The following is a 23679-nucleotide window of genomic DNA, read 5'->3' as shown; positions in this document are numbered from 1 at the left end:
GAAAGAGAAGGCAAAACGAGTCTCTTGGTCTTTCAGTGTCTACTACCAGTAATGCTATCATCCGAAGCAGTGATGGACTTTATAGAAAAATAGACACCCCCCCCAAAAAAAAACCTACAGTGGAAAATTTTACCTTAATTTATGTGCTTGTTGAGTGAAAGTCCTTGCATTTATGAGCTATCCAAAAATTGCTGAGCTGTTGTGATATGTTTGTAAACATTCTAAGTGTTCGTAGAAGTTTAAAAGAATGTTAGTAAACCATTCTTAGAAGAAAATTATTACTTTAAAGGAGTACGATTATCATTTTCAGTAATGTAATTTATTTTCCTACAATAACAAATTTACTAAAGTAGCCGATGAAAGCATTAAAAATAGTTAAACATTTCCAAAATTTCAATTTGTCTTAAAAAAGAAAAATATTTTCTTTCTTATTTCAGCATTTCTATCCAATCTGATTCCTTCCTTTACAGGTAATCTTAGATTTACAATCACAATGGATTGGAATCTCAGTCATTAAGCAGTGCGGTCATTAAACTCACAGGACCACATGATCATTTCACTCAACAACTGCAACTCCAGCTCTCGCAGTTGCGGGTCATTAAACGAGTGCACGGATCATTAAACAAAGCACTGGGGAGAGGGTATTCTCTCCATGCTACCATGCCTGGGTCCACTTATGCCTTTTTATATAGCTGCAGCTGAACCCAGCTGATGTAAGGCACTACCTTCCTACCATGACTGCCTCATGCCATCCTGCATGCAGGCCCTACTGGTATGATACTTGGAAGGCTCTTTCTCCAAATTGTCAAGGCCTTCCAAACAATCCTGGGAATAATTGCATTTGCTAGCTGAGGAACTCTAGAAAGCTAGCAACTGCGACCATTCTGAAGGATACAAATCTTTCTAGCCTTCAGAATAATGGCATTCATTGGCGTCAGTGTTTCTTCCATGCACAGAAGAGAATGCCTCTGTGAACCCTGTTTCCACAGCCCAGCAGCTTTTTCAGTCAGCCCCCAAAGTTAGGGGAGAGTCCACTCAGCAGGTGGCAGTAGCTTGCAAACTTCCCTTCCTCATTGATTTTTTTTTTGAGAGAAGCTGGCAGAAAAGATTGCAAATGGAAATCACCTGATTGTGGGGTGCTTGGCAATCAGTCAAAACAGGTCTCCAAGCATCCAAAATGCAGCCATGTGTCTCTAGGTGGGATGGTGGTGAAATATTTTACAACAGCGAGAAGTGTTTTTTTTGTACTGTAAAGCAGAGTTCCTCAACCTTTCCAGCTTTGCGGACTGGTGGGGGAGGAAGGGGAGAGGGGTTTTTTCCCGCGTGAGTGGTGGGCACAAATGCAGTACGTGCGCACTCGCCCACTGCTCGTGCAAGTGGGGACATGTGCATGCAGTGTTATCCGCCACTTCCGCAGTCCAGTTCCAAATGGACCCCTGCTGTAAAGCATCCTTTCTGAGCCTGTTCTAACTTCAAATGATTGTCAAATGAGTAGTCATAAGTTGAGAACTGCCTGTAGATAACGAATCTAGAGGTGATCCAAAATAGCTTAAAATTTTATGCTAGGCAGGAAGTATATAGATCAGGTTTTTGCCCTTCATTGAAAACTATACGAATATGGTGGAAGCAAATACCGATTTCAAGAATAAAAAGAAACAGAGAAGTACAGTGAATTGTATTGGTGTAAACTGCATTTAGCTATATCTATTTTTTTTTTATCTCATGCCTTTAATTTTGTTGGCTTACTGCCTGTTTCTTTTTTGCTATGCTCTACATATAGTTGCTTATCTTGAAAGGGAACACAGTGATAAATACATATGTATTACATACTGTACCTTCAAGAAAGTAATGGGACATTTTATTATAGAGCATTTAGTCACTTGGATTCTAAAATCCCTTCTGCAGTGATCTGGAGTGAGTGAAATAGCAATGTAGATTAAATAACAGATAGGTTTAGCTGAGAATAAATTATTTTTGGTACATGTTAGTAAGACATGTTGAAATAGTATAGAATGGGAAAATAGATTTGGAAGGTACTAATGAATAGATTTTGTACCATACTGGTATGGGTTTTTCTGTTTTAAACTAGTTAAGACTTAGATGCCATGCTCTACATTCTGTAAGCCCTAATGACTATTCAAAACCTTGTGCTTTAGTGCAGAATAAAAAAATGTCATTAGGCCATTAAATTTGTTCTGTTGACATCTAAAACAGGAATTTATCGAATTCAATAGTTGGTTAAAATATAATGACAAATATGGCATACATTTCAAATATATTTACACTTAAGAAACAATTGATTATGTGTTGTTAAGTCATTTTCAGCTCTTTCTGACCATATAGTTAGATTTTTCTCCATGGTAAATCTATCGCTAACATGGTCTTTCAGGTCTTCCAATGTCATTGAAACCTAGTCCATCCACCTTTTTGCTGGTCATTCTCTTCTTCTCTTTCCTTCTGCCTATCCCAGCGTTAAAACCTTTCCAGAGGGCTGGGTTTTCGCTTAATGTATCAAAGTAGGATGATTTGAGTCTGGTCATTTGTTCCTTGAGTAAGAATTCTGAGTTAATTTGCTTGCTGATCTACGGTACTGCCATGGTATTGTCATGAATCGTCTCCCAGTTCCCCCACCCAAGTTCAAAAGCATTAATGATCTTCCTATCCGACTGCTTCAAAGTCCAGTTTTTGCGTCCATGGAATGCCATTTAAATATTTTTTCCTGGGTCTTTGTAGCTCTTCTACAAAGTGCTAACTTGAAATGCATTTTTGATGGCTTGTTCTTTTACTGTTGATGTTTGATGTGAAAAGGCAGAAGCTATCCCCACTTCAATATCTTCATTTGTAAATTCTAAGACTGGTTGTTCTACCTATTGTCATTGATTTGGTCTTCTTTACATTTAATTTTAGTTCCTTTTTTTCACTGTGCTTTTTGTCTTTTATTATTAAAGTTTGCAGATCCTTTGCAGTTTTGGCTATCAAGATAATATCATCAGTATAGCATAGGTTACTGATGTTTCTTCCCCCAGTTTTAAAGCAATGTTCTTCTTCCAGTCAAGCCTCCCTTAATATGTATATTCAGCATTTATGTTAAATAAATAAAAGGAGACTACGCAAATTTCTCACATTCCTTTGCCAACCTGGAACAAGTCTGTTTTACCATGTTCTGTCCCTACCGTGCTTTCTTGACCTGTATATAAGTTTCTTATGAAGACAATGTGACGTTAGGATTCCTATTTTCTGAACACATTACACATCTTGATGTAATAGACACAGTCAGGCCTTTTTATAATCAATGGAGTACAAACTGATTTCTTTTTGGTATTTTTTTAATTTTCAGTTACTCAGCATGCATCATCATACTATTCCTTAGTCTTTTCCTAAGCCAATTTGAACATCTGGCATCTTCTTTTCCATGTAGGGTTGTAATCCACGTTAGATGATCCTAAGCATTATTTTCCTAATAGGTGAAATTAAGAATATTGTATAATAGTTTGCACACTCATATTAAGTCTCTTTTTTTGTGCAGATGACCTCTTCCAGTCATTTGGATAAAGCTCTCTCTTACAACTCTAACAAAGAAAGAATACTTTCAACTTAAACTTCTTAAATATATATTTCTTGAAATAATAAAGTCTAGTGACACCAATAAATTTAGCTTTATTTAGCTTTATTCCATTTGAATTTAGAATTTTGACCTAATGTAAATTAAATACCCTTAGGCAAGGCAAGTAGGATTAAAGCAGTAGCCAGAATGCAGATTTTAGCCAATACACAAGTGTGAAGATGTTTTCTTTACCAGCTGCCCTGAGAACTGGATAAGCATGCATTCCCATTGCTATCCTCTGTTATCCTTTAGAGTGAAACAGCCCACATGGCCATCATAAACATTCGCCAAAGGTAAGGAAATCTCAGGGCGCTTTGGCTCCAGGGTATAGATTGTTGACACCTGTTGACACATGCAGTGCTAATAAATTGAATCCAAGCCCCCCCCCCCTTCTCCCATTTGAATGGCAGTATCACTTTTAGGGATCTGACACGTAAATAATAACCAGGGGTTTGGAACTAGCAAATCTGCAGGTGATGCATAATAATATAATAATAAATAGGAATATGAAAACAAACCTGCAGGTGATGCATAAAGTAGTCTGAATTATTACATTATCTAATTTACAATACCCATAGTTGTAGAATAAAATGTTTTAGCATTTCTATTACCTCTCTTTTTCAGCTGTATCAGCTGGAGTAGTTATCACAAAAACCTTTTGGCCAGCAGTGACTATGAAGGAACAGTGATCTTATGGGATGGATTCACAGGGCAACGTTCAAAGGTCTATCAGGTAAAGAAATGCTGGTTTTGTTATGGGGAATTTGATCAAAAATATTACCAAGAAATAGAGTGAAGAGAAAATGATTGCAGATGAGACAATTTGGCCTGTATGAGAAATAAATGAGTATCAGAGAATAAGTGGTGTGCATGTACATGTGTGCAAAACAGAGAGGGATGTAAAAGAAAAAATGGGTAAATATGTTCTTCTGTGTATAGGAAATGAACAAAATAGTATTATATGAATATTTGTAGGAGTGCGAACATGTTTGATGTTCGCTCTAATAATGTGTTCCTAAAATCTGAAGAGTCATAGTTGCTGCATCCCAGTTTCATTTCTTAACCCAAAGACTTGGCTCTTCTGTTATAGCAATAGCAATAGCACTTAGACTTATATACCTTATAGTATAGTGCTGTACAACCCCTCTAGGTTGTAGCTCCCATTACTTGTGCCAACCTAGCACTTCAAAAGCACGTAAAAAATGCAAGTAGAAAAATAGGGACCACCTTTGGTGGGAAGGTAACAGCGTTCTGTGCGCCTTTGGCGTTTAATCATGCCAGCCACATGACCACAGAGACCTCTTTGGACAGCGCTGGCTCTTCAGCTTTGAAATGGAGATGAGCACTGCCCCCTAGAGTTGGGAACAACTAGCACATACTGTATGTGTGAAGGGAACCTTTACCTTTACCTAGGGAATTTATAGAATCAGCATATTGCCCCCAACAATCTGGGTCCTCATTTTACCCACCTCGAAAGGATGGAAGGCTGAGTCAACCTTGAGCCGGTGAGAATTGAATTGCCAAACTGCTGGCATTCTAAATACTGCACCACATAGCTCATTGAAGATGAGTGTTTTGCATTCATCTTCAATGATTCATTGAAGATGAATCATTTGCTTTTATGGTTTGGCATTCCAGATGCCAGGACCATTGATATTTACATGTGATAAATCTGTCTAGTATGCTGCTTTCAATTGATGTCCTTTTTAACTGTTTCATCATGGATAAAATGAAAATGTATTAGCATTCTTGTTGAAAAATTCTTATTAAATTCTTGTTAAAAAGAAATCTAATGAGTCATGATTTTTAGCATTCACAAATAAAGCTTATAAATAACCACATGCTTTCAATAAATGACCTCTTGAATTGTTATTTCTGTTGCTTGACAATAAATCTACTTTGTTTCCCCGAAAATAAGATCTTATCTTATATTTTTTTGAATCCTGAAATAAGTGCTTGGCCATATTGCTATGCACTCAAAAGCCTGATTGGGCTTATTATCAGGAGAGGTCTTATTTTGGAGAAAATAGGGTAGCAGCTAGTCATTCGCACCCAGAATCACTTTCGTATCTTTCTTTTTTTTTTAAAAAAAATGGCTTAGAGAAAACAGGGTTTTTAATGGTTCTGATATTGACAGAACAGTTGCTACTAAAGTACTGAAAAAGAAAACTGCAGTGGACAAAGCATTTAGAATCAGGAATTAGTTGATGAAAAAGGAGGCTCAACAGTATAGAGCGGGATATTGTTTAGGATTATGAGGAAATTTATGTATTAATGTTTCAGTAGAATTTTTTAAATTTATTATTCAAATAAACTATTGCAATAATTTATATCCCAGTTGCCCTGCCCAGAGTTTGAAATATTTGATTCACTAAGTCAATTGGTAGTAGATTATCCAAATAAAAATATAGGAGTAAAAGACCTTGTACAAGCCAATAGGCTTGCTTCTTAGAATTCTAGCTTGGAGACAACATTCAGATTCTTATTTTCTCAAAAAGTTTTAGTTTGCTTCTAATTGAAATCTGGGTAATAGAAGTTATTAAACTGATTTTTTTTTTTAAAAAAACCCTGACTTTAAAATGTCCAATCCTAAATTAGAAACTCCAGCATATGTGGAATCACGTTTAAGGAGACTAGAGATACTGAAACGGATGTGCTAATTATAAAGTTCTTCTGAGAACTGAGTCTATAGAGAAACAAACTGCTTGTACATCCTGCTAAGTGGCTAATTTGTTTTTAGAGGTGAAATTTAGCAGTTGTCTCTTCAGAAACTATACCATTGTAAGAGTAATGTAAAGGTCTTCAAAATTTAATTTTAAAAAAATTAACTAGGTATCAAGATAGCTCTTTTTGTGTCCTTGCTGAGGCTGCTATCAAACAGTACAATCAGTTATATTGGGTAGAAGAAAAACAGTAAAGTTTTATCAATAAAATTTTAACAAAAGTTCTATGTATTTCATCATTACCCTGATTATATTGAAGAAGTAATTTTCTGTCATTCTATTTCTGTTCCACGTGACAAACAGGAGCATGAGAAAAGATGCTGGAGTGTGGACTTTAATTTGATGGATCCTAAACTCTTGGCTTCAGGTTCTGATGATGCAAAAGGTATTGCTCCCCCCCTCAATCACTATGCCACAGCCGAATTAATAGCTGCAGTTTCTACTTGTCTTTTCTTTAACTGTATGTATCTAGTTCTTAGGGGGATGAGTTTTATTTACCAGCTGGTTTGTTGCAGGACCTGACTCTGAAAGACAGTGACAAGGTCCCCCATCTGGTTTCTAGACATAAGGGAAAATTTGGATTTTACCACTTCTATTTCAGCACCTAAGCTACTACTTCACAGTGGCTTTCAATTCTATAGGGTTTTTTATTTATTAGTTATCTTATTGCAGACCCTGATGCTGATTTAGGCTGAGAAGAAGTCACTGACCCCCAGTCATCCAACTGGTTTCTATGTCTGTAGAAGGACTAGAACCTGAGTCTCTGACAACTACACAACATTGGCTCTCTAAGCACAAATATATGTGAAACCTTTTGATAATAAAATAGGTCTTCTTTAGTCCCAATGACTTCCTCTTTTTGTTTCATACTTTAATCAGCCTAATGAAAGTAGTACTAAAACAAAATTAACTATACTAGTCATCATTATGACTTTTGAAAGTTTAAATTTCAGAGGAAATAGGTTCAATGGAACTTCTTTCCCAAATATGTGTTTCAGCTTTGTGTGTGAAATTGTATTGCAGTCACAACAAAGTATCTCTTTAACTTGCTTTTTTTTGGTCTTTTTCTGAATAGAATATTGACCCGGTCAAAATTCATACAGCTTATTTCCCCCAAATTTAATTTATATAATTCAATTTCTGCCATTATATTTTTCATCTCTATTTTCTATTTAATAGATAATCAGTATTGCCATCCGCCCTAATCCTAATCTTAATCTTCTTTCATTTCATTCTTTTATTTCTCCCTTTCACATATATTTTTCAATATTTCTTTATTCTATTGAAACTCTTTAATTTACACACAATCATTTTGATATTTCACACTTATTTATGAATATCCATTGTTTTCTAAAAGTGTACCAGATTATCATATTTTATTTCCTTATTAATCATTTTACCCTTTTAACAATATATTTTTTCAATTTTATTTTCCACATCATCTTTTTAAGTAAAAATATCTTATTCCATTTCCCTTTCATTTAAGTTTCCATTTCATCTTCTAAATAAATCCCTTCTACATAAATCATTTTATATTTCACAATTTATATCATTTCCAATCATCTTCCCCTCTAAGTAAATACTTTCAAGTTATCATTTTCCATTACCTTAAATTCAATTTTTTTTCAATCCTACTAATACAATTCATTCAAATCTATACATAATAATAATACAATTATCATTTCAATTTCATTTAACTTTCCATCTTAACCTCTTTTAAATATATTATTTTATATTTCACAACCATTATTTTTCTACATTCTACCATTCATATTAAAGATTATATTTCAAGTTATTCAAACATTACAATCACCAATATTAATCATAATGCCATTATTACCATACTTGTATATCATATTCCTTTTAACCATTTTCTCCTGGTCCATCTAGCCAACCACTTCTTAGAATTCCCCTCCTTTTGTTCCATTCCCTCATTTTCTTCTTTTTATTTTCTTTATTTTTATAGTTATTATATCTTTTCCCGTTTCCTCCCTTCAGCTTTTAAGTCCATTACTCGCTTATTTTGGCCTATATTCTCATCTGATCTATTTCCCTTTTCTCTTTTTCCCCACTGTTAATCCTAGTGTAATCATTTAAATTTTTTGTCTCTAATCTTTTCCCTTTTTCTTGTTTCTTTTGTTTCTCTCTACCTTCTCTATTTTTACCACTGTTAATCCGAGTGTAATCATTAGAAATGTTTTTCTCTAATCTTTTCCTCTCTCCTTTCCTTCTCTTAATTTTCTTTTTTGTTGGTTATGCCCTCCTGATCGCTCTCTTTTTTTCATTGTTACTCCCAATATAATCATTTAATTATTCATCAGTATCTTTATCTTCAGTGCTGTTTTCTTGTTTCTCGTTGGTAGGCTGTTTCTCCAGTTGAATATATTCTTCCAAAATTCTTGATTTCTTTCTGTCCAAATCAAATGATACACGTACCATTTTAACCAACTAAATTAATTCCTGCCACACTTTGACGTTCTGCTTAGTTTTTAGTTCCAATTTAAAATGTTATTGTTTGTCACCTCTTTTAATTATCACAGTCAAAGAGCTGAAAAGAAAGTCCTCCTTAAACTTCTCACGTTGATCAGGGTCACTGTATTTTTTCCCCCAGGCTTCAAAATGTTCAGTGTAGTACTTTTTTTCCACCAGTAGATGTCTCTCTTCAATCCACAAGTTTCAAACCAACAACTTAACAAAGTATCCAATTTGTGTATTAAATCCACTTACTTAATATTTCTCTTATTTCTTCTTTCTCTTCTTAATTTTATATGTTTCAAATCCAAGTTTTACATATTCAAATCCAATTTATATCTTGTATCTTTACAAGGCTGTTTTGTTTAAGTTTTTCTTTATTCTTCCTTTAAGGTTGAATTTTTTTCTTAAAGTTTATATCCAATCCTTTACTCTTTTCTTTCAGTTTTCTTTTTCTTGTAATACTTTTAAACTCTCTAAATCCAATTTCCAAATCCAAATATCAAACTCCGTTTTGGGCTTTAGTATTTTTACTTCTGCTTTGTTCTTCTCCCTCCATTAACATTCCCCAGTGCTAATTAGCTGCTATTTCCACTCTTTTCAAAGATTTCAAATTGTTTCTTTATTATCTGTGAGTTGGCTAATCACTCACCCAGTACCAATACTCTATCCAAAAGGTCGCTTCGGCTCAATTCTTAGTCCGGTTGCCCCAGCTTCATGATGGTCGCAATGGCCGCTGCCATCGAATCAAAGAGTTTTCTCCAACTTCCCAAGGAACTTGCCTATTCCTCCTAGTCGTCCGAGATGCCTCTCCTACTTCACTGTCCCTTCAAGACAGTTCCGGTCCGAAGACCCCCGACAGCAGTTTGTCTGGCTGGATTTTTGCCAGGCTCGTCGGAGCCCACTACTTTCCAGCCAGTCTTATTGCAACGCTTCCAGTTCTCTCGTCTTTAACTTGCTTTTATACCTCCAGTTCCATTATTTCTATTTTATGACTAGTTATGGCACTAGAGCAATCACTTTCTGAATGTTCTGTTATTTATACAGTAACCATAGCATCATGCCATGTTTTTTAACTTTGAAATCTAAGCAGTAGGCAAAATAATTGGCACTATAATTGAACAACCATTTTATGAATAGTAATTAAAAGATAAATAGACTGGTTTTGTATAAAAGGGTTCTGACTATTGATTTGTGCAGGAAAATAACTTGATGTCTACCATATTGTAAAAAAAAACCTGATTGCTTTTGGAACTGTGATTGAAAAGGGTTTGGGAAAAATTTATCAAACTGTATTTTCCTTTTTTATCAGTTTAGATCAGTTAATAGGAAAGGTGACTATAAGTTTTGAGTAAACATTAAACTAAAAAAGTTTGAAGTTTGAAAGAAAACAACTTAATTCAAAAATGTTGCTAGTAGGTAATACTTTGTAGAAGAATAAAACTCAAAACTATTAAACAAAACTCAGTAGAAATTAAAAATAAGTCTCTTGTGCTTTGGTTTTATATTAAGGCCACATGTTGGTTTATTGCATTACATCCCAAGATAGTTTAGAATCTCTGGTGTTTGAGTGCTGTCTTTCTGCCCTGTCTGGAGTGCAGGGAATGTGGCTGGTGATGTCATCATGTAGTGTTTTTTTTAAGAAGTCTTGCAGAGCATTTGGAATTCCCACTAATCCATTGGGAAGATTGCATGAGATCCACATGTAAACATTGCTTCCGATTGCTATATTTCTATTTAGCAATGAAATAATAAAAGGAAAAAATATTTCATGTGAAAATCCCAGAAAAGCAATTGCAGCTTAATCTACCCATTTTGCTTGTGTTTCTTTTATCTTTCCTTAGTGAAGCTGTGGTCAACCAACCTGGACAATTCAGTAGCAAGCATTGAGGCCAAGGCAAATGTGTGTTGTGTAAAATTCAGCCCCTCATCCAGGTATCACCTTGCTTTTGGTTGTGCAGGTAGGTGAAACAATTTGCTCTTATTGTGTGGGACAAAACGAATAACTTGAAAAATAGGGTAGAATTCTTTATATGTTCATGTGTAAGTGTTTTTGGGTATCCAGCCATTTACCGTATTTTTCGGCATATAAGACGCACCAGAGTAAGACACACGTTAATTTTTTTGGGCGGGGCGGGTGGGGGAACAAGAAAGAAAGAATTTTGCCTCTACCTATCAGCATCAGGATCAGCCATTTCCAGACTTCCACTTGATTTTGATAACGAGCAGCACAGTTATCTGTTTAAAACAAACCTATAACTCTACATGCATTTAACTAGAATGAGTGGGGTGGGGGATAATTTTCTTTTTTCTTTTTTTAGAATTTAAGTTTTATTAATTAGGCAGTACAGTGATAAATTACAAATATATCTTAGCATTGCAAACATCTTTAGTCCATTATCCATTGTCAGGTCAGAATCCTAAAGTCAAATCCATATTATGAAACAAAGTGCATAGCTAAATGCAACCTCAGCACACAAAGTGCACAGATCAAACAATGTATTTGAAACTGTAGGTGTTGTCGCAAGATAGTCTTTTGCCTTTACAGCGGCCACATAGCTCTTGCCAATGGGGTCTCTTGAGGTCAATGTGCCTTTTTTTCTGGGGATAGCTGATGTGAGACAGCAGTGCCTTTAGCTGCACTCGCTTGTAAGGGTTCAAATAATCCGGCGAAGACACTGGAGGAGTTGCGGAGGGGGCTGTGAGCACCCCTCAGTAGAGATTAGAGATGCCGCTGCACTTACTTTGCTTCCAGCTTGGCTGCTTCTGCTTGGGCGGTAGCCTCGAGGCCACGTTGTGGCTTGGGGTAAAGCTGGTTTGATAAACGCTTTGGTGCCACCGCCTAAGCCCTTTCTATGGCCAGGAGCTGAGCTGAGCCGAGCGGGAGCCGTGAAACGTCCCTCCCAGCGCTGCCCATTGGCCTGATTCCCCAAGGCAAATTTCAGAGCCGCATTTTAGGCGGTGGCTAGTTCCCTTGCAATGGGCAGCGGGGAACCGGGAACCCTTTTAGATTCGAGGAGGAGATCGCAGCGCTTCTTCCTGTTGCATATTGCAGAACCACACACCCTCGTCCTCTTTCTCAGCAGACTCACCTCTTTCCCAAGGAGCACTTTTAGGCGGCAGCACTGCGATCCCCTCCTCAAATCCAAAAGGGTTCCCGGTTCCCCGCTGCCCATTGCAGGGGAACTGGCCACCGCCTGAAACACGGCTCTGAAATTTGCCTTGGGGAATCGGGCCAATGGGCAGCGATGGGAGGGACATTTCGCAGCTCCCGCTCAGCTCGGCTCGGCTCCTGGCCATAGAGAGGGCTTAGGCAGTGGCTGCAGCAGTGGCTCCTCACATTGGTGGGGAGTGAAGTCATTGCAACCATTGCCTGGCCTGAGCTGCCTGCTGGGCAGCTAGAGAGGTGACTTGCCGCGAAGCCGCGGGCAGATTCCCCCCCCCCCCACACACACAAAGTGTTCCAAAGAGGTTTGTTCATCTTCAAGACAGGCTGTGCCCCGGCCCAGATCCCCGCTGCCTGGAACTGCCGGAAAATGTTCAAAGGGTGGGGGCTGGGGGCTGGGCGGGGCTACATTTGGCATATAAGACGCACCCAGATTTTCACCCTCTTTTGGGGAGTAAAAAGTTGCGTCTTATATGCCAAAAAATACAGTAGACAATGGTTTACAATAACATAAGGCCAAGTGGTAGCTATAGTCACTTATCTAGAATTAGTCATTTTTTAAATAGGATGCCACTGAAAATGCTGGAATTCTTCTGCTTTCTGTTGCTTCAAGTAAATGCTGGAGGAATGAGAATTTCAGTTCTCCGTTGCTATCTTTTGGAAAAGAGTATTAGAAGCTTTCCAGTATTGTTAAGACATGAATTGGGCAGCAGACCAAGAAATTTATAACCAAGGAACCTATAGGCACAGTCCACATGTAATAAGTTAAATTGTTGGGAGGAAGAAGTCCTGGAGCGAAAACAACAAGAACTTGTAGGAGCTAGTCATTCTTAGAAGAGCTGATAGATATTTATCTGTAAATGTTGTATTTTGCCTTCTTTTTTAGGAGACATTTTAGATAGATAGTATTCTGAAAATAATAACTCAGTTTTACCTATTGAATCCTCAAAAGCTAAAGTAATTGCTTTCTGTCCAGGAGGCAGCTCTTTAGGGCCAATAACTCTTTCACTTAAGATGGAGTTTTCGATTTAGTTACAAGGTTTACAAATGCCTAACTCCACAGAACTCTGGATATTGGATAATAAAATACCAGAAAAATAGAAGAAGAAATTATGTACAAAACTTCCTATTATTTTAAGCCTTTCTTAGTTTTACAACCTAAAGCATTTCTGGGCCAATTAAGTTACTTTTGTAAATAAAAATGAGATACAAATTACGTAGATAAAAGTCAAAAGATGCTACCATAAAAATATAATGAAACCTATTCTTGGCATAGAAATTAATAGCAAAAATTATATGAGAAATAGCCATTTAAAGAAATAGTAATCACCACTAAATATTAATGCAAAAGAACACTTGAATATATTTTTAAATGATTAATATCAAGTTTTAATTCTTGACAAATATTAAAAATTTAGTCACTATAAAACAAAAATAATTGGGAGCTGAATTTTAGTTATAAATCATTGCAGTCATAAGTTGAGGCACCCACAGGAATGAATTTTTTTTACCATTTTCATTTCAATTGGTAACTGAATTGCACGGTTGTTAAGTGAATCCATTCACTTAACCTGAGTGAGCATCTTTTTGCTAGGAAATGACAAAAATGCAAGCTATGGATATATGAGCACAAGATATTGTGGCTGGTTATAAATGCAAAAGTGCCCTATATGTGATCATGTGACCATTTTACAGTGTCCAGTGCTTTATGAGCCATAAGGCATCCCTTTTTGAGACTGTTGTAACTGCAGAAAATCATTAAATGACTGTTGTAATTCAAGGACTATTTTTGTTACATAATTATAAAGAAATAATGGAATTATAGTGTAAGATAAATAATAACAAATATTTGTTCAATGTACTTTCCTTTTAAAAGCAAAAATGTATTTAATGTACTTAAATATCATTATTTATTTATTTATTTATTTTATTTATTTGTTCGTACTTTTATACCGCCCTATCTCCCTAGGGACTCAGGGCGGTTCACAGCCAAATAAAACATAAATATATACAGAATAAAACATTAATTTAAAAAACTTATTAAATAGGCCGAATATTTAAAAATAGACATATAAATAATAAAACCCCATTAAAACCAGATTTAAAATTTAAAAATTCTAGTCCAGTCCTGCGCAAATAAATAGATGTGTCTTAAGCTCGCAGTGGAAGGTTCGAAGGTCAGGAAGTTGGCAAAGTCCAGGGGGAAGCTCGTTCCAGAGGGTGGGCGCCCCCACAGAAAAGGCCCTTCCCCTGGGTGTCGCCAGTCGGCACTGCCTGGCCGACGGCACCCTGAGGAGTCCCTCTCTGTGAGAGTGCATGGGTCGGTGAGAGGCAATCGGTGGCAGCAGACGGTCCCGTAAGTAGCCCGGCCCTATGCCATGGAGCGCTTTGATGATAATTACCAAAAGCTTGAAGCGCACCCGGAAGGCCACAGGCAGCCAGTGCGGTCTGCGCAGGAGAGGTGTTACGTGGGAGCCACGAGGGGCTCCCTCTATCACCCGCGCAGCCGCATTCTGAACTACCTGGAGTCTCCGGGTGCTCCTCAAGGGGAGCCCCATGTAGAGAGCATTGCAGTAATCCAGACGAGATGTCACAAGAGCATGAGTGACCGTGCATAGGGCATCCCGGTCTAGAAAGGGGCGCAACTGGCGAACCAGGCGAACCTGGTAAAAAGCTCTCCTGGAGACGGCCGTCAAATGGTCTTCAAAAGACAGCTGTCCATCCAGGAGAACGCCCAAGTTGCGCACCCTCTCCATTGGGGCCAATGACTCGCCCCCAACAGTCAGCCGCAGCTGCAGCTGACTATACCGGGATGCCGGCATCCACAGCCACTCCGTCTTGGAGGGATTGAGCTTGAGCCTGTTTCTCCCCATCCAGACCCGTACGGCTTCCAGGCACCGGAACAGCACTTCGATAGCTTTGTTGGGGTGGCCCGGTGTGGAAAAGTACAGCTGAGTATCGTCAGCGTACAGTTGGTACCTCACACCGAAATCACTGATGATCTCACCCAGCGGCTTCATATAGATGTTGAACAAGAGGTGCGAGAGAATCGACCCCTGAGGCACCCCACAAGTGAGACGTCTCGGGGCCGATCTCTGCCCCCCCGTCAACACCATCTGCGACCGATCGGAGAGATAGGAGGAGAACCACCGATAAACGGTGCCTCCCACCCCCAATCCCTCCAACCGGTGCAGCAGGATACCATGGTCGATGGTATCAAAAGCCGCTGAGAGGTCTAATAGGGCCAAGGCAGAGGAATAACCCCTATCCCTGGCCCTCCAGAGATCATCCACCAACGCGACCAAAGCCGTCTCAGTGCTGTATCTGGGCCGAAAGCCGGACTGGAATGGGTCTAGATAGACGGTTTCCTCCAGGTACCGGGGAAGTTGACGTGCCACCACACTCTCTACAACCTTCGCCGCGAAGTGAAGGTTGGAGACCGGACGATAATTACTTAAAACAGCTGGGTCCAGGGAAGGCTTCTTGAGGAGAAGCCTCACCATCGCCTCTTTCAAGGCGGCCGGAAAGACCTCCTCCAACAAAGAAGCATTCGTAATCCCCTGGAGCCAGCCTCGTGTCACCTCCTGCGTGGCCAGCACCAACCAGGAGGGACACGGGTCCAGTAAACATGTGGTGGCGTTCAACCTACCCAGCAACCTGTCCACGTCCTCGGGAGCCACAGGATCAAACTCATCCCAAACAGTCTCAAAAAGACAGCTCTCTGACATCTCACCTGGATCCACCCAATTTTGGTCCAGACCATCCTGAAGCTGAATGATTTTGTCGTATAGATAACCACTAAACTCCTCGGCACGTCCCTGCAACGGGTCATCCTGCTCCCCCTGTTGAAGGAGAGAGCGAGTCACCCGAAACAGGGCGGCCGGGCGGTTATCTGCCGACGCAATGAGAGAGGAGACGTAACAACGTCTCGCTTCCCTCAGTGCCACTAGGTAGGTCCTAGTATAGGACCTAACTAATGTCCGATCAGCCTCCGAACGACTGGACCTCCAGGAACTCTCTAGGTGTCTTCTCCGGCGTTTCATCTCCCTCAGCCCCTCAGAGAACCAGGGAGCTGGTTGAGACCTACGCCGGGTCAGAGGCCGCAAAGGCACGACACGGTCTAAGGCCCCCGCCGTGGCCTGTTCCCAGGCCGCAACAAGTTCCTCAGCCGTGCCGTGAGCCAGATCCTCAGGAAACGGCCCAAGCTCCGTCTGGAACCTCTCCGGGTCCATCAGGCGCCTGGGACGGAACCAACATATTGGTTCCGTCTCCCTGCGGTGTTGAGTGGCGGTCAGAAAGTCCAGGCAAAGGAGAAAGTGATCTGACCATGACAAAGGTTCAGTGACTAAATCCCTCAAGTCCAGATCCTTCAACCACTGACCAGAGATGAAAATCAAATCCGGTGTGCCTCCCCCAATGTGAGTGGGGCCATCAACTACTTGAGTCAGGTCCAAGGCCGTCATGGAAGCCGTGAACTCCCGAGCAACTGTCGATGACATGCCGGTCGATGGCAAGTTAAAGTCCCCCATGACTATAAGTCTGGGGGTCTCCACTGCCACTCCAGCAAGCACCTCCAGGAGCTCGGGCAGGGCTGCTGTCATGCCGCAAGGAGCCAGGTACGTGACAAACAAGCCCATCTGACATTTATGACCCCACCTCACAAAGAGGGATTCACACCCGGCAATCTGAGGTACAGTGGTCTCCCTCGGCTCTAGACTCTCTCTAATAACAACCGCCACCCCCCACCCCTACCCTGGGCCCTCGGCTGATGGAATGCTTGGAAACCCGGTGGGCACATTTCAACAAGGGGCACGCCCCCTTCAGTGCCCAACCAGGTCTCCGTAACGCCCATAAGGTCCGCGGCACCCCCCTGAATAAGATCGTGTATTAGGGGGGCCTTATTGACCACGGACCGTGCGTTGCACAGCATCAGCCGAAGGCCCGGGCTCTAAGGATCTTGACCATCCGGGAAACGGGAAAAGTCAGAGGGCTCGGGGCGCGCGATCGCCTGCAAACATCGAGCGTGCGCCCCCAGAGAACGATATGAGCCCCCACTTCCGCCATATCTGCCCCTCCCACTTACCGTACAAATAGGACCACCCTCAGTACACGGAACGCGATCCTCCCCCGTAACCTTCCAACCTATTAACTCACAGCCACGAGCACACGCAGGAACTGGACCCCCTCCCGACGGGCTACCCCCAACACCCGCCCTTACCCTCCTACACCTTAAAAATGCCCTATCTAAAAAACCCCAAAGGCTCTTTATATATAACCATCTTGTTCCTCCTTCAATGATAAAGGACCATTTTTTGGAAAGAAATTTGCACCTTGTCTAGTACATCCTGAATTAATGTAGAGTCCAGCTCATGTTCTGCATTACCCAAATCAGATTACCATTTTATGATCCTGTGTTTGGACTGTACCATACCATTGTACATGGGAAATAGAATAGAATAGGAATAGAGTAGATTAGATTAGATTAGAGTAGAGTAGGTTGGGTTAGGTTAGGTTAGGTTAGGTTAGGTTAGGTTAGGTTAGGTTAGGTTAGGTTAGGTTAGGTTAGGTTAGGTTAGGTTAGGTTAGGTTTGGTTTATTGGCCAAGTGTGATAAACACACAAGGAATTTGTCTTACATTTTTTTTATTTTCAGTTGATTCAACAGCAGCTATGTTACAGTTCTCATAGGGTCTTCACAGTCGTTCAGGATTAATTCTTTGAGTGACTTCTTTCTAAGCACTTAAATCGCTACCTGATATTTTATTCAGTCAGTTAGGATTCATAGAAAACTATGTTTTGTCAGGTCCAGAACATACACTCTACTTAGGTTGGTTTATACATAGTGGAAGAGAAAATTAAAGATAAGCGGGTAACATTATTTTGTCAAGAGAAAATGTGATGTATTTACTGTACTTTTTCTTCATATGAACTTTATTGGAACGGCGGCTATAGACAGAGAGATGATCTTGTATATACTGTCTTTCAGTACTTCGCCAGCATTCTTTGGATCTTGATGTTGATCTGTATAAATAGCTGCTTCTTTTTTGTGTTGTTTAGAGGAGACATAAAAGAGACAACCGTGCAAGAAATCCAGTAAAATTGACAGCCAAAAATATACTCTGGGACTACAGAGACTATGTTACATTGAAATATATAAAGATGTTACAGGATTTCGGAAGAAAAATATTAATTTTTATGGATGCTGTCTTTAAAGTTTTGTTTTATAAGATGTTTCCAGAAATCTCATATAGCTGGATGAATCTTTAGATTCTTGTTTTTGGATTCCCCCTGCTGTTGTAGTCCACTGGCAGCCTGTGGAGCTGGCAGCGGAGTCGGACAGTGAGGAGACTGGGGAGGAACATGGGCCAGTCCTGGAGTCTGGGGAAGGCTCGAATGAGGGCTCTGCATCAGAGGCAGAGATGGGGCCAGGGCCATCTGGGAGTTATGTGTGGACTCCGGAGCCTCCAGAGTCAGACATCAGTGAGGCAGAGGATCAGGGGGAGCCTGTTCCCAATTGTTGTGACCTAGGCCTAAGTAGTTATTACCAAATACAATCAGTCCTAAACAAACGTATTTTATTAGAACAGCTGAGAATTACTTCATTCTCAGCTTAGTCCAAATTAATTCCAAAACAAATCCTTCAGAAAAAGTCCTTCGGCCTTATCACAAACCTTTGTCTTCTTTGCCACCCTGCCAAAGGCTTTTCTTGGCAAAGCCCCATGAAATTCAGAAAAAAGAGATGCTGACTAGAAACAAATGTAGCAATGTTGCTTTCCTACAAAGAGCCCAAGAGCCATTGCTGCTCTTTTAAGCCTTATAGGAGGGGGCAATCATCTCCTGGCCTTACACCCAAGTCATCCTTTTTGCTTTAGCTGCTCTTGCTTTCTGGCAGCTCTTCGCATGTGTGCACTAGGAACAGGCTCCTCCTGTTCCTCTGCCTCTCTGCTGTCCACCTCTGGAGCTTCCGAGTCCTGCATTGGTCCCAGATGGCCCTGGCCCCATCTCTGCCTCTGATGCAGAACCCTCGTCTGGGCCTTCCCCTGACTCCAGGACTGGCCCAGTGTCCTGCCCAGCCTCCTCACTGTCCGACTCCGCTGCCAGCTCCACAGGCTGCTGGTGGATCACAATACCAGTGCGCTCATGCGCAGAGCTGCCAGAAGGCAGGATCAGTTAAAACAAAAGGGATGACTCAGGAGTAGGACTTGGAGATGATTGACCCCTCCCATAAGACATAAAGGAGGAGCAAAGGCACATGAGCCCTTTGCAGGAAGCAACTGTTGTTGTGCTGGCCGGTTTCAAGACTGCAGCTCTGTGTTGACTCTGCGTTCCATGTGCAAAGTTAATTGCCAGTTAGGTCTTGGCAGCGTATCAAGGGAGATAAAGGTGGGTGTTTATCACCATTATCCCAAAGAACTGTGGCAGATTTCTGTCAGACTCTTTACAATTATTTGGGACTCCTCTGTGAATGAACAGATTGGGAATGAACAAGCACTGAATGAGCAGAATTCACAGCCATGGAAATAAAAAGAGGGTTTTGGGGACTCATTGTGTGCTTTTATTTTATAAGGAAGCCTAAGTCAGAATACCTGCCCACTCTTCTTTGCAGAACTTTTCTAACTCAGGAATGTTCTTAAGTGTCCTTGCATATGATGTCTTGGATAACAAGACAACAGTCTAAATGTATCTTCAAATCAGCTGTGATACATTTATTGGGGGGTAGGCACAGATTTTGGAATCACTTTCACACTTCTCAGAATTGAATATTATTTCTCTTTCTGCATTCCATTAAAATCAGGATGTTATATTACCTAAATTTATACTTATCCTTTCACCTGTTTCCAAATATTTCATAACATGAAATTTACCTAATGCTTTATCCATCCAAAATTAGGTTGAAATTTTAATTGTACAACCATCCACCATTCTGAAATCCCTTTATTTATTTATTTATTTATTTATTATTCGAATTTATATACCGCCCTATCTCCCAAAGGACTCAGGGCGGTTCACAGGCATATAAAACATCAATATACAAATTAAAATAATCCTTAAAAAACTTATTCTAACGCCCAAATTATTAAAAATATAAATATAAATATAAAATATAAATATTAAAATCAATTTAAAACCCCTCTAAATTTAAAATCTAAGCCAGTCCTGCACAGATGAATAAATGTGTCTTGAGCTCGTGACGGAAGGTTCGAAGGTCAGGAAGTTGACGAAGTCCTGGGGGGAGTTCGTTCCAGAGGGTGGGAGCCCCCACAGAGAAGGCCCTTCCCCTGGGCGTCGCCAAACGACACTGCCTAGCTGACGGCACCCTGAGGAGTCCCTCTCTGTGAGAGCGCACGGGTCGGTGAGAGGTATCTGGTCGCAGTAGGCGGTCCCGTAGATAACCCGGCCCTATGCCATGGAGCGCTTTAAAAGTGGTCACCAAAACCTTGAAGCGCACCCGGAAGGCCACAGGTAGCCAGTGCAGCCTGCGCAGGATGGGTGTTATGCGGGAGCCACGAGGGGCTCCCTCTATCACCCGCGCAGCCGCATTCTGGACTAACTGCAGCCTTCGGATGCCCTTCAAGGGAAGCCCCATGTAGAGAGCGTTGCAGTAATCCAGGCGAGACGTCACAAGAGCGTGAGTAAGTTACCCCAGGTCCCCTTTGACATTAGCATGTGCATAGATATTAGTTGATAGATTTAGCTCTTTATTTTTGCTTCAACATGCATCCACTTTGCAGTTGCTTACATTGAGTTCTGTTCTGCCATTATGAAGTCATTAAAGAATTTTAAGATACATTTTGAAAGAATCAATGTGTTATAAGTTCCATAAGTGCATTCATGGATTCATGAATGGTCAACCCAGTTTGAACCTTGTTTCTCCTGCCTGCTGTTTGAAATCTGAACTGAATTTTCATAGCTTTTAGGGATGCTGTTTCTGAACTTATAGACATCATTTCTTTCAAAACTTTAAAACTTCCTTCCAAGATACAGTTGTCTCAGCTAGAAAATGGGTACAGAACTCAGGCCCCTGTTTTAATCAAACGTTGCCCTTTTCACCTGTTAGAATGATTTTCCATACTTCACATTTTTATTTACTTCCAATTTAATTGTGTATAAAACTTCAATTTCTATAGTTCGTTGAGGTTTTACATTTACAGGAGAAATTGTACTGTTACAAGCCAGACATTCACATTTCTGAGGTTGCATATGGTTGTGCCTCTCTTGCTGCACTGTCTTTCTATATCAGCTAACAAAAGATCCCCAGGTCAGTCACTTCAGCTAAGAGACTGCATCATTTTGGCCCACAGTATCCATCTAGGCATTCCCAGTTGACAGTACATCCCATTCCTACAGAGGAGTCACTACATCAGTTGTTTTATTGTTGGTTTTCTCATAGCAATGATGATTGCAACCTTTTTTTCCCTGGAGGATAAAATTGAGGGTATTGAGCCTGACCTGCATCAATTCCAATACTGGTTCAGGGACACCAATATATATGATAAATTCTCTTTCGTTTGCAAAATTCATAGTGAAGTTAATGGCTGCAGCTGTGTTCAACAACTCTCACAATATTACAAAACTCTGCTGTTTCACAAGCAGATATTTAATTCTCAGTTACAGAAATTAAAATCTGTTGATTTTTGTGTACAAATTCAAACATCAGTTTTTTTCTAATCGTGAATGGCTTAAAACCATTTTAAAACAACCTTGCATTCAACCTTTTCATCTTGGCCAATTACATTTTTGAATGAGATTAGTTTTATGTTTTTGGTAGAAATATATTTAATAGAACTTCTGCAAGCCATTTCATGACAAATATATATCAATGTGAAAAAGTCCCTGATGTGTGAAGTCTGATTTCTATCACTTGATGAATGTCATCTGTAACCTCAAGCTATATGGAAGCTGTTTAATTCAAAAGTTTAAAAGCCTGCCTGGCGTTCATTTTTAGGCTACCTTTTGGTCTACCTTACAGATAAATGGTATTATTAGACATCCATTTAAAAATAATGTAGTAAAGAGCTGATGGGGTGCAGTATTGTAAGAAGTTTGATTGCAGAATCATGTCTCACATAAGATAAATAGAAGAAATTACCCATTTAAAATAGATAATAGTTTTAATACTTATAAACCAAATCTGTAGATTTTCTTGGAGGCGATCTAAAATATGTTAAGGCTGTGAAAAAGCCTTTATTCCCCTTTAGTTTCCCCTCCTTGCATTTTCACAATTTTTTCCTACTTTTTAAAAATAATGTTATTGAAGTTTTTAGTAAATGTAGCAAAAACTATTACAAATTAAACTATAAGAAAAAAGTAAAAAAAGAAACGTTTAGAAGATGTAGGGGGGGAAATGAGAAAAAAGTAACAGGGTAAAGAAAAAGAAAGCATATGGCAATAACGAAGAAGTGCCTTCCAATCTTCATCACACCGAGCATAAGCTAATATAGTAAGTTTTTCACTCTCTTTTAAAATTACAAATGAAAAATGCTTCCCATAGCTTAACCTACCTATGTGCAATCCACAAATTATCTCTTTTCAGTCCTGATTAGGGTTTACCAAAAATGTTGAATAAATATCAAATAATATAGCTTTTTATTCGTCTTTTTGCTCTTCACAATCTTGACCTTCAAACATTCCAATGGCATCACGGGATTTGATATTTCCTCAATTTTTTGACTTTCAAAAGGTGGCTTCAAAGGTTTCACAAGCCTACTATGTAAATCCTATAAAGAGGTTTGACTTCATTCAGGATTTCTTCTTGCAGCTGTTCCTTGCTCAGATCCTTTTCTTGGTTTGACTTTTGTAGTCCTATTGTGGGAATCACGATTTTGTTGTCTTCCATGCATTCAAATTCTATGATGTCTGTGTTACATAAGAGTTGTCTTCTTAAATTTTTCTCATCAAAGAAAAAGTTAACCATTGAAATCTGTAATATCTGAAATTTAAGATGTACAGGAAATTATATCAATCTTTGTTATGTTCCTAGACTAGCTAATATAAATGTTGATTTAATATCCCTCAAAACATTTTAGCTGTTTCCCACCATGAAAGTATCTGCTGCCTGTCATCTAGATTAAAGAGAATATTGACTGGGTTTAATGTGGTTTAGCCATCATTCTATTGTACTGTGGCAAGGAGACTAAAGAATTAAAATTAAAAAGCATTTATCACTGTTTCCTTGGTATGCTCTTAATTCTTGATATTACTGGAATTATCTCAATTTTTAGAGCATCTTAAATCTATAGTCCAAAAGGGATAGAAAGGCCCTAAACCAGTGGTCACCAACTGGTGGTCCGCGGACCACTGGTGGTCCACAAGAAAATGTTGGTGGTCCACGGACCACCCAGGTGGAGGAGCTGCTCCAGGATGAGCAATGGCCAGTCCTGTGACTAGAGCTCTGGAATATGGGACTGGCCAGGCAGCTCATGGTGGGCCTGTAAATCTCTGCTGTTGAGGGAGGTTTGTGTAATTTGCGACTTTGCAGCACAGCCCTTGAGGTAATGGTACAAGGAGGGGTGGCAGTGCAGGTGGGCTGAAGCAACAGGTGGCAGCAATGCCGGGCTGTTTCTTCCCCCTGCTGTAACATCCTGTTGGCTGAACCCACCAGTGGCTTTCCCGCCCCTCACCCTCCCTTCACACTCACTCCTCACCTGGCAAGGGAAGGGGAGTGGAATGGAGATTCACTCCCTATTCCAGAGTGGGAGTGAAGCTTCATCTCTT

The 23679-nt window shown here is 40.0% G+C and overlaps 1 protein-coding gene across 3 annotated transcripts in view; it reads left to right on the top strand.

The window, feature by feature from the left end:
* COP1 (COP1 E3 ubiquitin ligase) overlaps positions 1 to 23679 on the top strand; it is a 135493-nt gene that overhangs the window by 62118 nt on the left and 49696 nt on the right. For all 3 annotated transcript variants that reach the window (XM_058179173.1, XM_058179174.1, XM_058179175.1), the window contains 3 exons: positions 4229 to 4337; positions 6631 to 6712; positions 10644 to 10760. In XM_058179173.1, coding sequence (XP_058035156.1) covers positions 4229 to 4337; positions 6631 to 6712; positions 10644 to 10760 — 308 coding nt within the window. The remainder of the gene's footprint in view (positions 1 to 4228; positions 4338 to 6630; positions 6713 to 10643; positions 10761 to 23679) is intronic.

The sequence above is a fragment of the Ahaetulla prasina genome, chromosome 3, assembly GCF_028640845.1.
Source record: "Ahaetulla prasina isolate Xishuangbanna chromosome 3, ASM2864084v1, whole genome shotgun sequence".
Lineage (NCBI taxonomy): Eukaryota > Metazoa > Chordata > Lepidosauria > Squamata > Colubridae > Ahaetulla > Ahaetulla prasina.
Note: the sequence above shows the minus strand (reverse complement) of the source record. Positions and strands in the feature narration are given on the sequence as shown.